The sequence below is a fragment of the Natrix helvetica genome (assembly GCF_964273705.1).
Source record: "Natrix helvetica genome assembly, chromosome: 6".
Taxonomy (NCBI): domain Eukaryota; kingdom Metazoa; phylum Chordata; class Lepidosauria; order Squamata; family Natricidae; genus Natrix; species Natrix helvetica.
In genome coordinates this window covers 17,840,254-17,854,520 of record NC_138553.1, presented here as the reverse complement: position 1 = coordinate 17,854,520, position 14,267 = coordinate 17,840,254, and the positions used below count along the sequence as shown (strand labels likewise).

General features: G+C 38.5%; 1 protein-coding gene across 2 annotated transcripts in view; it reads left to right on the top strand.

Annotated features, from left to right (window-relative positions):
- Positions 1–13,212, top strand: part of PKP2 (plakophilin 2) — a 76,276-nt gene extending 63,064 nt beyond the window's left edge. Inside the window, exons 7-13 of one of the 2 annotated variants that reach the window (XM_081956645.1) lie at positions 4,462–4,579; positions 5,684–5,842; positions 7,385–7,555; positions 8,887–9,040; positions 10,026–10,215; positions 10,535–10,610; positions 12,449–13,212. In XM_081956645.1, coding sequence (XP_081812771.1) covers positions 4,462–4,579; positions 5,684–5,842; positions 7,385–7,555; positions 8,887–9,040; positions 10,026–10,215; positions 10,535–10,610; positions 12,449–12,517 — 937 coding nt within the window. In that variant the 3' untranslated portion in view covers positions 12,518–13,212. Of the gene's footprint in view, positions 1–4,461; positions 4,580–5,683; positions 5,843–7,381; positions 7,556–8,886; positions 9,041–10,025; positions 10,216–10,534; positions 10,611–12,448 lie in introns of both variants that reach the window. The other variant, XM_081956644.1, reaches the window with a different exon arrangement.
- The last annotated feature ends 1,055 nt before the right edge of the window (positions 13,213–14,267 follow it).

Here is a 14,267-nt window from a genome sequence, read left to right as displayed (position 1 = left end):
GCTCCCGGATTCACCTGGCTACCCTTCTTTTCTAACTGCTTACTTCATATTTGGACTGAACTTTTAATGTTATAAAGGATGGCATCTAAAAGACCCCCTCCTGGAAAACCTGGCTTTGCCACTTCTGCTCCAACATCCGCAACATCCAGTCCAGCCACACAGTCAAAGATAACAGAACTGATGCAACATAAGACTACAGAGATGGACTTTCAACAAATGCTTCAACAAATTCTACAGGGCCAGGAGGAAATCAAGAAACAGTTAAGGGAAATGAAAGATGAAATTAAAGAAAATCAAGCCCAAATATATAAGAACTCACAAAGACTGAATCTTGTGGAAGGGGGGGTGGAGGAGGTGAGGGGGGGGGTGGAAGCTGTGCAGAAAGGGAACAAAGATCTTGACATCCAACAGATGAAATTAGAATTTGAGAGAATGTCCTATTATCTTAGATTTCAAAATGTTATAGAAGAAGATGGGGAAAATATAAGGGACATCATGACAAACATTCTGGCTGACTATACACACAAAGAAAAACAACAGATGGGGTGGGATATAGATCTGGTTTATAGAGTGAACTCAGCTTATGCTAGAACACACAATGTACCCAGGGAGGTTCACATTAAATTCCTTAGAAAAACCACAAGAGATGAAATTCTGGGTGTACAAAGGGGGCAAGCATTGACATATCATGATATGGAGATAACCATTCTGAAGCAGATCCCTAAGAAGATTAGAGAAAAAAGAAAAAATTATTCGCAATTAGCGAATAAATTATACCAGAAAGGGGTGTGGTTTAGATGGTTGATGCCTGAAGGTATGCTGATATTCTGGGAGGAGACAAGAATCAGAATTAATTCACCCATAGAGGCGCAGGCCTTTATGGAAAAAAATAAAACACTCCTAGAGAAACCACCAGACACTACAACGGACACGCAGGACACGGGAGGGGCCAGAGCTCTGCCAGTGGAGGGAGATGGGGCAATAGCAAGAAGACTCAGATCACAGAAATAAATATGAAAATCATATTATTATAAATTGACCGAAAGTGAAAATGGAATTATATTTGGATTTTATATTGTAATGTTTAATCTGATTGAATTTAATAATAGAACTAATATGCTGATTATAATCAATTATATACTAATGCATTATATATAAATGTACGCTATGGGTATGGAGGGAGGGGGGCCTCACACACTTTGCAACTGCCAAAATTTGTATACCTGTCCATTTACCCTTTTCCCTATAAATTTTGAAAAACCAATAAAAATTTTATTACAAAAAAAAAAAAAAAAAAAAAACACATACTGTGGTTATTGAGCAAACACCATTGTTGTTAAGCAAATCTATTGTCACTATAGAGCAGGGGTGTCCAAACTTGGGAACTTTAAGACTTGTGGAGTTCAACTCCCAGAATTCCCCAGCCAGCCAGCTGGGAAATTCTGGGAGTTGAAGTCCACAAGTCTTAAAGTTCCCAAGTTTGGACACCCCTGCTATAGAGCTTTCCTCCCCTCCCCCCAGGAACTGAAAGTAAACAACCAGTTTATAAGGGGGGAATGTCGTAAATTATGGTCATGTGACCATGGGACATTGCAGGCCGTTTCCTGAGTGCTCAAAATGTGGTCACATGGGGAAGGCCAACATCAGAACTTCAAAAACCAGGTTGTGAGTAGCTGTTGAGGGACTCCGTTGTAACTTTGAGCGGTTGCAGCATGAGGAACTACCTGTGTAACATCAGCAAAGAGGAATGAAGTACAGTAGAATGGCTGGAATCCCGAATAACAAGCACACTGTGCAACAAACATTTTGAAGCTTCTTGTAAAAAAAAAAAGAACTTTATTTAATGCATGGTCCTCTCATTTGCGGAGTCAATGGGAACGCGTGAAAGGGGAAGATTGAGTAGCAGTAAATGATGCTTAACTTCTCCAAAGCACCCGAGGGAAGGACAAGAAGCAATGGATGGAAACTAATCAAGGAGGGAAGCAACGTAGAACTAAGGAGAAATTTCCTGACAGTTAGAACAATTAATCAGTGGAACAGCTTGCCTCCAGAAGTTGTGAATGCCCAACACTGGAAGTCTTTAAGAAGATGTTGGATAGCCATTTGTCTGAAATGGTATAGGGTTTCCTGCCTAGGCAGGGGGTTGGACTAAAAGACCTCCAAGGTCCTTTCCAACTTCCAAAGTTTTTAAGAAGATTTGTCTGTGGTGGAGTAGGGTTTCCTGCCTGAGCAGTGGGTTGGACTATTCCATTCCATTCCACCCCATCCCACTCCACTCCACTTGACTCAACTCATGCTTGAAGACTACTCGACTTGACTCGACTCGATTCGACTCAACTCTATTTTATTCTGCTGTCTCTGCACAGATGTTTTATCTTGCTCTGGATAGCCAGAGAGACCGACCTCTGGATTTTGGAGGGAGAAATGAAAAACTAATCATAGAGGGCATTTATAAGAGAATGTGGACAGTCAGAGGAAGAGCCCCTCCCTGCCTTCAGACTCACTGTCAAATCAATTCAAAAGAGAAAAGGGATGCAAGAAGGAAGAGAACGTCAAAATGATTCAATAGTAATGTAATTTTATTGACATTTTTAAAACAGAAATACAGAGAAAACTCTATGCAAAAACCAATTTTAAGAAGAACAAGCAAAGTGCACACATTTCACAAATAGTATGATCTCCAACCTGCTCACTGTTATATAAGTGGGTCAACTTTCTGAAAATTCTTTTATTGATCTTCAGTTATACAGTGTAGAAACAACTGCTCTTATTTGAGCTGTCTAACAGAAATCTGATTTAGAATAATCATAGTCTCTGTGCAGAACAGTGCAACAGTTTCAGACGTTACTGTCTGTTCTACAATATATTTAACAGACTGGTTTTAAAGGCGTCTAAGTCAATTAACTTGGGTATATCTAATTCTGTATAGATTTGGGCTGCCTGGTAAGAGTGTACGCATCTGTCATTTTGTAGTTGGTGTTGCCACTATGCAAGAAAAGCATTAAATTTGCTTTCCCCTGTGACTATCGAAGTGGTTTCCTTGTTACATAAATTGGAGCTAACAAGCAAATGTTATTTATTCTCTGCTTAAGATAATTGCCAGAATGTACAGTGAATGATTTTCTGTTGAGAAGCAAATGTCTGGCTGTGCAATCTTAAACTTGTCTATTCAGAAGGTAAAGCCCCACTGATTTACTTTCCTGTTCAACATATATAGAATTACAGTTTAATTACAAGAGATGAAAAATAAATAAAATGGATTTTTTTTTATCATAGAATCTGTTTTCTGTAAATTAAGCCAAATGGTCCAGCAGAAATCTGCCCCCTTACTGGTTATAAATCTCTACTGAACATACTTCTGAATTAAATGCACTCCACATTGTTCTTAAAGGATGAAGCTTCGTGTTAAGTATGAGTAAAGAACTAAAGTAATAGATGTTGATTTGGAGTTTGAGAGATTGCATCAATCGATGGGGACTTTCAGAAAAAAATATTTTAGTAGTTTATGAGTTTTATACCAATTTTATGCAATCATAAATATGGAAGGTTGCCCAGCACCCAAATTTTCATTGCTTGACCATAGGGGAGTTGCAATAACTGTAACTTTGAGCTGGGTGGCACAGTGGTTAGAAAGCAGTATTGCAGCCCAACTCCGTCACAGTCAGGAGTTTGATCCTGACTGGCTCAAGGTTGACTCAGCCTTCCATCCTTCCAACATCAGTAAAATAAGGACCCAGATAGTTGGGGGCAGTATCTGACATTTGTAAATTGCTCAAAGAGTATTTTACAATTACTGTAAAGCACTATGGAGCAGTATATAAGTCTTGGTGCTATTGATATTTGAGGACTTTCAATAAGTAGCATTTGTTCTCCACCATCATAACTTTGAGTATTCACTGAACAGATTATCATTGAGGACTATCTGTAATCTGTCTTGTATGAAAGAAACAGTTTCTGATCCTGACATTAAACATGGATGAACAATAAAGCCAAAACCTGGATGCAATGTTTCTAAGCTGGAGCCCTAGACCAGTGGTGGGTTGCTCTTATTTTCGCTACTGGTACATTGCTCGGGGTCTGTTCATGCACGCATCAGACGTGCGCTGTGCACATGCCTGATGTGCGTTGTGCACCCATGCATAATCCACCACCCCTGCGACAACCAGATGCTTGCTGGAGCTCACACAGGCACTGCACATTGTGCATGCGTGCGCATTTTGCCCTTTCCCATAAAAACAGCTATAAAGGGCGGGCGGGTGGCCCAAACGAGCCACCGTACCGGTACGCTCTCAGCTGCTCCCGGCCACTACCGGTACGCCCCTACCAGGCCATACCCGCAGCAACCCACCACTGCCCTAGACACAAAAGTGGAATCTTCTGTTATAAAATCCTTCACAAAAATCAGAGCTAAGAAACTGATGTATAATATTCTTGTGATCAATTTTATTACCTTATTTACAGAAACATGAGCTCTGCTGGCCCTGAAGGGAGAAAGAAAATGAGGGAATGTGATGGATTGATTGATTCGCTGGTATATTATATACAAGGAACAACTGCAGATCGTAAACCAGATGATAAGGTAACTTTTCCAAACCAGTGAAATCTCTGGGATTAAGATAGAGAGCATTTCTTTCTGGCACTGTCTCCAAACTGTGTTGATATTCATCCCCTCTTATGAATCACCTTTTATGCTGTTGAGTTTTGGGGACATTCCGATGTTTTAAAAGTCCTTGAAAATCTAGCTGTTTTCTCAAGCTTTGAGATAGGGTGATTGCTGAATCACTGTACTTATTCTGATTTTCTCCTCTGGGCATCCATGAACTGTTTCTTAATTTTTATTGTTTCTTGCTTTCAAAGGGTAAACTGCCCAGAGTCATTTGGAATCAGGCAACTGCTGAAATATATGAGTAATAAATACATCTCCAGCTATAAAATTCTTAATTCCATGTTAATATATTCTGCTGAAAACAACTTGCTTGAGATTACCCAAAAGCACCACTACAAGGCACAAGCACCACATAGGCTAAAATACTACCAGAGATCTACAACTTTGCATCCTCCAGATGCTGTTCCCATGTTGTGAGAACCAGCCATAGTGGTTGGTAATGGTGGGAGGAGTTGTTATGTCTGGATGGTGCAAAATAGAAGACGTGTGGAGAATCTTATCAAACCTAGACTTTTGGCTGGGTTTGTGCACTCCAATGTTGTCTTCGCTTTCTCTCTCTGACTTAAAAAGTTTAGAAGACTTGATCAAGTATAAGGCATCCATCCTCCAGTTCCAAAACAGTAGAAACTGTAATAGGTTAAGCTTTAACTTAATAGATTTAACTTAACTTAAGGTTTAAACAAGTAAAATTTAATACTTTAAATTCAATCCTAACTGTCTGGCAGATTATTGAAGTATGAAATGAATTAACATTTCTCATCTTTTACTAGTTGCTCTAAGTGCATCTAAACACACAACTCCATTCATTCATTCATTGATTCCAGATCTCTGCTGTTTACCTGATAAGGAATTAGAGCTGATTTGAAAAATTTGCAGTACTGTTGCTTTTCACAATTACTAAGAGCTATAAAATAAGGCCAATGGTTATCTGAATGCTTGAATCTACAGTACATTCCAGATTCCCCCCCCCCACCATTATTTACACAGTCAGAGTAATGTATTTATTCATTTTTCCAGTCTACAGAGAATTGTGTGTGCATTCTACATAATCTTTCTTACCAGTTAGAGGATGAACTCCCTAATCATTATTCTGAGAAACTCTATGTGTCAAAAAGGGATGATCCATCCAGGAACAACATTGGATGTTTTGGAACAAGGAGCAGGAAAGCAAAGCAGGTAACAGAGATGTAAGGAGGGGACAACAGTTTTGTGATAGACTGCCCAATGTCTCTGAGAAACTTTTGTCTGAAACTCACACTTACCCATAATGAGACATCCCTAGAAGGATCTTATTGGAATGCTGGGAATTTTAATCTTAATAGAGATGATGGACACAACTTTGAAGGTTTACTAATATAGAATATATAATGTATGTAATATGGAAATATGTTGTGTGAAAAAGATCCCTTACGCATGAAGCAATATTCATAAAATAAAGATAAGTAATCCTTGGTAGTAAGGGAAGAAAATCTGAAAAGTACAGATGGGGGTTATTTTGATGGACAGATGGATGCATTCATGCATGTGTTATGTACCATCAAATTGTCATTAACTCTTAGCAGCAATATAGATAGACATTCTCCAGGATGAAATATCTTTATTAGAACTAAACCAGAATGCTATAGAAAACTTGCTAATCTTATAAAACCATTCATCAGGCTCGATGGTATAAAGTTAAGATATGAAATTGTGACCAGGTTTGTTACATAGACAAATTTGTTAATCTAGTTTTTCAGATGTCTTCTCGCCCCAGATGTTCTGTGGACCTAACAATTATTTAAGATTATAAAGGTGGTGCCAGAGTAACTAACAGAGAGGTGTTAAATCATATGAAACCAAACACATCACTGGAAGCTGAAATCATAAGACTATGTCTAATTTACTTTGGCCATGTTATGCATGTGAATTCATTGGAGAAGGCAATGATACTAGGAATGGTTAGTGGACAGAGAAGAAGGAGCAAGCAAAGAACCTATTGGCTTGATAACATCATGCCTGGTGCAAAGTTGAACATACAACAATTGAAAGAAGCTGTGCATGAAAGGGTAGCATGGAGAGCACTTGCCTATAAAGTCATCAAGAGTCGGACACGACTAAATGATTAAAAACAGCAACCTAAAGTTGGATCTCTAACTTATAGAAAAATATAGCCATTAGATGTGAATTTCTTTCCTCTTTAAAGTACCAGATGGTCATCCCCAATAATCATGAGTAATCAGCAGATGCAGCAATAATCTCTTTTCGCTGGTTATTCTTAATGATCAGTCTTTACATGGCTGCTCAAATAGGAGTTACAGTATATTATGAGCCGTGGTGGTGCAATGGTTAGAGTGCAGTACTGCAGGCTATTTCTGCTGATTGCCAGATGCCTGAGTTTGGCAGTTCAAATCTCACCAGCTCAAGGTTGACTCAGCCTTCCAAGGTGGGTAAAGTGAGGACCCAGATTGTTGGGGGCAATAAGCTGACTCTGTAAACTGCTTAGAGTGGGCTGTAAAATACTGTAAAGCAGTATATAAGTCTAAGTGCTATTGCTACAGAGGTTTTATGCACTATTAAACCCACACAATGATTTACAGTAGACATTCATTGACATTTAGGGCTGTTGGTCTCTATATTTTACTAGCTACTATTAAGGAGTCAGACTAGCTCTACTCCAAGAAGACTTTGATTTTTTCTCACTTCATTTCTGAAGTATTAATCTGTTTGCCTTTTTAAAAGCAACAAGATACGCCTCTGCCGGAAGAAAAGAGTAACCCCAGAGGCGTTGAAAAGCTCTGGCATTCCACACTGATCAGGATATATTTGTCCCTAATAGCAGAAAGCACTAGAAATTTCACTCAAGAAGCATCTCTCGGTGCTCTGCAGAACCTCACTGCTGGCAGTGGACCAGTAAGTATCTGAAAAGGAAATGGATGTGGCTGGTATTAATACTGTTATTTTACTGTTGTTTCTCTTGGATACGTTCAGAGCAGCACATAGAGAAAAAAAAACTTATAATGGAGCCATAGGGAATAGAACAGAATGATTAAACCAGAATGATTAAACAGAATGATTAAATAAAGGAGGGATAATGATAACAACGTATATATAGGTATGGGTACAACATAAGGAAATTGGATGTAAATTGAAACAATGATTTGGAAAGGAGGATTAGAAAATTTTGTTATTAAATATTATGGATGTTTAGCTAGAATAGGACATAAGGATTCAGTGTTATTGGAGGATTTTAGAAATAGTAAATGAAATGCCAGTATGTGGTTATGTATTAAATCTTGCTACATTTTATGATGAAGGACGTTTAAACAATTATAGTCAAATGAAAATGGAGGTGGTATGATGGTAACATGTATAAATATCTGAGTTAAAATACTTGAGTTAGTATGAATTCTGTTTGTTGACTGTAGAAGAGATTCACGTAAGCCTTTTTGTAACCAACTAATACACTTTCTACAGTATGTAAAGGAGGATATGTTGTGTTTGTTTTGAAAATAAAAAATAAAAAAAAACTTTTTATAAAAAAAAGAATGATTAAACCAGTATAACATTAATCTGGTTGACAATAAAGGCCTGCATAAAACTAAGTGAACATTTAGAAATTTCCCTGCTGGTTGTTGTTGTTAGTTACGAAGTCATGACCGACCCATTGTGACCCTATGAACAAAGTTCCTCCAGGCCTTCCTGTCCTCTACCACTCTCTGGAGTCCATTTAAGCTCATGCCTACTGCTTCAGTGACTCCATCCAGCCACCTCATTCTCTGTCGTCCCCTTCTTCTTTTGCCCTCAATCTTTCCCAGCATTAGGCTCTTCTCCAGGGAGTACTTCATTCTCATTAGGTGGCCAAAGTATTTGAGTTTCATCTTCAGGATCTGGCCTTCTAAAGAGCAGTCAGGGTTGATCTCCTCTAGGACTGACTGGTTTGATCGCCTTGCAGTTCAGACTCACAGGAGTCTTCTCCAGCACCATAGTTCAAAGGCCTCAATTCTTTGGCGCTCAGCCTTTTCTAATCTGTCCTACTAGCCACCCTTCCTTTCCATCAGTATTGCCTGCCACAGAATTCTGCTCTTCTTTGGAGGTGGGGATGTTTTCTTAATACTTGAAATGCCTTTGTTTGGGGACTGACAATAATAACAATCCACTTTCTGGAAGAGAATTATGCATGGTATACAAGATTCTATGATATGGAATGGCGAATTCTAAACGCTGTATGTGTTTCCTGACAGATGCCATTTGGGGCAGCTCATATCATTGTCAAGAAGGCCAATGGCCTCCCAAATATTCTAAACATGCTACATGTGAGCAACGTAAGCGTCAGGAAAACAGCAGTCTCCTTACTCAGGAACTTGTCTCGTAACACCTTGCTGCACAATGAAATAGGTAAATACACACTCCTAATGAAGATTATTTGCATGGGTTTTAATTGTATAATAGGATGTTAATGATGTTGAACTAGACCTGGGTATGTCTAGTTTAATGAAAAAAAGGACTAGGGGAGACATGACAGCAGTGTTCCAATATCTCAGGGGCTGCCGCAAAGAAGAGGGAGTCAAACTACTCTCCAAAGCACCTGACGGTAGAACAAGAAGCAATGGGTGGAAACTAATCAAGGAGAGAAGCAACCTAGAACTAAGGAGAAATTTCTTGACAGTTAGAACAATTAATCAGTGGAACAGCTTGCCTCCAGAAGTTGTGAATGCTCCAACACTGGAAGTCTTTAAGAAGATGTTGGATAGCCATTTGTCTGAAGCGGTGTAGGGTTTCCTGCCTAAGCAGGAGGTTGGACTGGAAGGCCTTCAAGGTCCCTTCCAATTCTGTTATTCTATTCTGTTCTAAAAGCAAAAGAGGGCATAAATTTGATATATTATGACTACCTTTAGCAGAAGATTCCCACTATTTCTTCAGTAAGCTATCAAGGCTGAGAGTGAATTGCATCCAGTTTAATCTTTTTGAAGTGATAAGGTTGATATGTAATGGCCAGCCACAAGACACTATTTTAGTTGTTTGGGAATCAGAATTGGACAGGTATGGTGGCATCCACTAGTTTTTGCCAAATTGTGACTCTCCAAATGTCTTGAGGGCCCAAATCGCAGAAGAGCTGGAGCCATTTGAAATGTTGGGAATTTTGCAAGCCCTACAAAATTTGGAGGCCTTCGGATTATGAAAGATTAGCCAATTCTGTTATCCAACTACATGCCTACCCATAAATCCTAACATTTTCATGAAGTAAATTTGCAGTGGTGGGGCATTAGAAAAGTTTCATTAGAACTGAATAGTGTACTAAATAGATACAAGCATATTTTGAAGAACGTGTGATGGGTATTTTTAAACTTTAGAATAAGGGCACATCTTGGTTATTTTTCAGGCAGAGTTCTATTGCCAGAATTGATTGCCATGCTGCCAAATTCTGTCCCAACGTCCATTGTGGACAACGACATTGCGGCTTCTGCTTGCTATGCTTTGTACAACCTGACTCAAAACAGTTCCTCAAATGCTCGGCTTCTCTTGAACAGCAATGGCGTTTCAAAGGTTATTAATATCAGCCAAAGTGACAAGTAGGTATCCATTCCTAAAATAAATATCTGTAATACTTAAGTTTGCAGCAAAAGTTGCACGAAGAAGAGCACTTTTTCTGTCCTTGTTTCTTTTTTTAAAAAAAAAAACATGTTTAAAGGGAATCTGAAAATACATATTTTTATGGCCTATGGTCTCTTCTGCCTGCCCTTTTCCTGTGTCCTTCCTTTGGACCTTTTATTTTCCCTACTAAGTTTCTTTCAAGTTGAAATTCTGTGAAATGTTTTGTTCTTTTCAACTTCCTGCTGGTACAATGCTGAACTGCTTTAAAAGTTGTTGTTTTTTTACTATTGTTCCCAGCAAAAGTGGCAGAGCCGCCTCGATCCTCTTGTATTCCTTGTGGTCTCACACTGATCTCCATAGTGCTTACAAAAAGGTAAGTTGGCAGACAAGACGGGAATCTTTTGAAACGGCTTTACAAACCTTTGTGTTATTTTTCTGAGGTCTCTGTTAAAAAAAAATCCACATTCTGGCCAACTCAACCAACGCCTTTTCAATCTAAAGACATGAGCCATGCCAGGTTTTGTTTTTCCTCCTTGTTATCGTTTTTCTTCATTTTTAAAGGAATGTCATACTTTTAACTTATTTTTTGTTATTCGAAATATTTCAAGACTGAACCCTAATTAACCCTATTAGAAATTTGGAATTGTTAATTAAAATGGAACTCCATGTACTTTTGTTGTGTTTGCCATGGTGCTACACTCACCGTAGAAAATGCTTTTGTGAATAGCATACGCAAAACATTTTTTCAACTGGAAAGTAGCATTTACTAACACTTTCTGCTTCTGCATTCTTTTGGACAGGTAACACCTGTTTTCCCCCATAACCCTTTTTAGTTTTGTTTTTTCGAACAATGGGAGAGTTTCCTAGAGACAACACAACCAACACAGCCCCCCCCCCCCAAAGGCTTCCAAGTTGTTGAAAGATTTCAGACTGACCAATGAGCAAGAAAGTATTCTTTTCCATGTTAGATATCCCACCTTTAAATCACAGGACCACAAGCTGAATTCCCAGGGCTACATTTATCTGTAAAAGTCTTAGGGCCAGTCTCATAAACGGAATGATCAAATTTTCATTTGTAATGTGACCGAAACCAATAAATACATAACAGGAAAGTAATTCCATCAAATATGTTTAATTTCAATTAAGTGTGAATGAAACGGAAAAGGAAATTTTGATTTGCCCTGGACCAATTTTAGAACATAGCCTCCAGCCTGCCAATCAAAAACTAATCGTGGCAACTAATTGGCCCAACAGAGGTTGCAGGTTCCTGCTTTATTTTGCAACATTCAGTTTGTTTCTGTCAATGGCAACAAGCCCATTTAAATTAATAGAAATTTTCCACGTATGTAAATACAATATACACCATCAACCGGTGTCAAATTAAATGTAATTTTAATTGCATGATTAACTTCTGTGTTTACTTTTTTATGTAATACTACAGACAGTTGTTTTCATAGGGATTGCAATGCACTCCTCCCTACCTCGTCACAATCCTGACAAATACATATTTTGTATATGTTTGTTTATGATCACAACAACAATCTAGGCTAGTTGTCTCACATCTGATACTCTCAAAAGTGTTGAGACTGCAGGTCTCCAAATTACTAGGCAGCATGACCAACAAATAGAGGCCCATAGATATGAATAGTTGGTCTACACCCTCCTGAATCCCAACCTAATTTAAGTGTCTTTCAGATCCACACTAATTTAAAATCAATTAAACCAACTTCAATCCAATCCAATAGAAAAAAATGAATTGGTATTCTTTCTAGGCTCCCAAAGTAGCTTCAGTAGGATGTGCATCTTATTCAGTGGTGGGATTCAAAAAATGTTATTACCGGTTTTGTGGGCGTGGCTTGGTGGGCGTGGCAGGGGAAGGATACTGTAAAATCTCCATTCCCACCCCACTCCAGGGGAAGGATACTGCAAAATCCTCACTTCCTTCCAATCAGCCAGGACTCAGGAGGCAGAGAATAGATGAGGGTGGGGCCAGTCAGAGGTGGTGTTTTCTGGTTCTGAACTACTCAAAATCTCCACTACTGGTTCTCCAGAACTGGTCAGAACCTGCTGAATACCCCCTCTGATTTCATTCCTAATATATGTTTAATAATTTACCTTTGTGTTTTCATGGAGAATTTACCTCAGTGTTCCTGAAATTGTAGTTAACTATATTCCATTTCCTTTTATTTTATTTTTATTTTCACTTTAAAGGCTGGATATAAAAAACTGGATTTCATCAACAACCGAACATTAAGAGCCTATAATTTACTGAGAGACTGAAAACCTGGAAGGGTCTTAAAAGATCTTTGTGGAAAAACAATACAGAGATGTTAGCATCGTTCACTCAGTACCAAGAACTGAGAAAAAGTGAAAGAGTGTTTTATATTTACAAATGGTGTCTGGAATAAAGTGCTGATCCCCATATTATCTGCCATTATAGCCGTGCTTATTGTTTCTTCTTAAAATCAAGACTCATCTATAAACATAATGAAATCCAAGCTGAAGCCTAACAAATAATTTTAATATCTGAAACTGACAACCATTGCACACGTTATACTCAGTCAGTTTGGGGGCAATTGTCCACATCAATGTCTTCATTTTGTATTATGGGAAAGTAATAACCAAAGAAGATGGGATGTGGGAATTCTTGCCGAAGTCTTGTGTTAGTTTTCTTTTTGCTAAACTTATTAGAGTGAGTGGGTGCTTCATGCAAAACTGCCTCTTATCTGCAGACATGTTATGAATGTGCAGACTTTTGTATAAACTGCTTTTGAATAATATTTTCCCAGGTTGTAATTTTTTCATTATAATCCTGCATGTAGGATTACTGTTGTTGTTTTTTTAAAAACTGAAGTATTGTTGAAGATATTTTTTTTTAAAATTCCTTATACTTGCACCCTGAATTTATCATTGCAGGAGACTTTTCAAATTTTGTTGTGTAAAATTTGTTCCAACAATGCCAAGTTGCTACCTTAGAGTGTGGTCTCTTTTATGATAGTTTTGACCAGAGAAACCATAAGCATCTGATGTGTGTGTGTGTGTGTTTGAGAGAGAGAGAATGTGTGTGTGCATGCGTGTGTGTGTATGTGAGAGAGAGGGAGAGGGAGAGATTATTTGTGATGCTGTCATCATACAAAAGATGCAATTGATGCACCTTGCACAAGTAGCATCATTTGCGCCATTATGTCACCTAGGTAAGAGGGAGTGGTGCAGAAATTTAATAAAGACTATAAATAAAATATGAAAATAAATAAACTTTGTCACACTAACTCCTGCCCGACAACTATCAACTATGGAAATAGCATTTATTTAGGAAATGTATTTATTTAGGAAAATTTATATTGGCGCTTATTCGCACATGGCAACTCAAGGTAGCTTACAAAAACATAAAAACCTCATATAAAAAACAATAAAGCTAATAAAAGAGATAATCATATAACAAATTAATAAAATAATACAATAAAATAACTCCTCCACCCCTCACCCCGCTGACAGTGTGTTACACAAGCCATTTAACGGTCTCCATCCCATTCTGGGTTCCCCAGGCCCGCTGGCAGAACCAGATCTTCAGCGCCTTCCAGAAGAGTATTAGAGTGGGGGCCATTCTAATCTCTGGGGAAATGATATTCCGGAGAGAGGGAGTCACCACGGAGAAGGCTGTTCTTCTGGGTCCCACCAGGTGTATCTCCCTAGGGGATGCATTGCACATACTCAATTGAGGGCTGGTGATGTCCTCCCTTAGTCATCCTAAATACTTGTGAGATGGACTGTGTGGGCCAATTTCTCTTTCGCCATAACAGCAGGCAGGACTGCTCCATTTACAAGTTAAGGCACATGAAAAGACAATATAGGCATGAGAAGATACTGTGGATCTGCACTGCATGTAAAAGCAAAGGTGAAAGACTCCAGAATACCTGACGAGCGCTGAATAGTAGCGCGTTAAGAGTGGTTTAATTATTTATATTACTCACACAGTCATAAAATGTCCTTGTTCATTGTTTAAATTGAATTTAGGCCCTGTACATGCAGC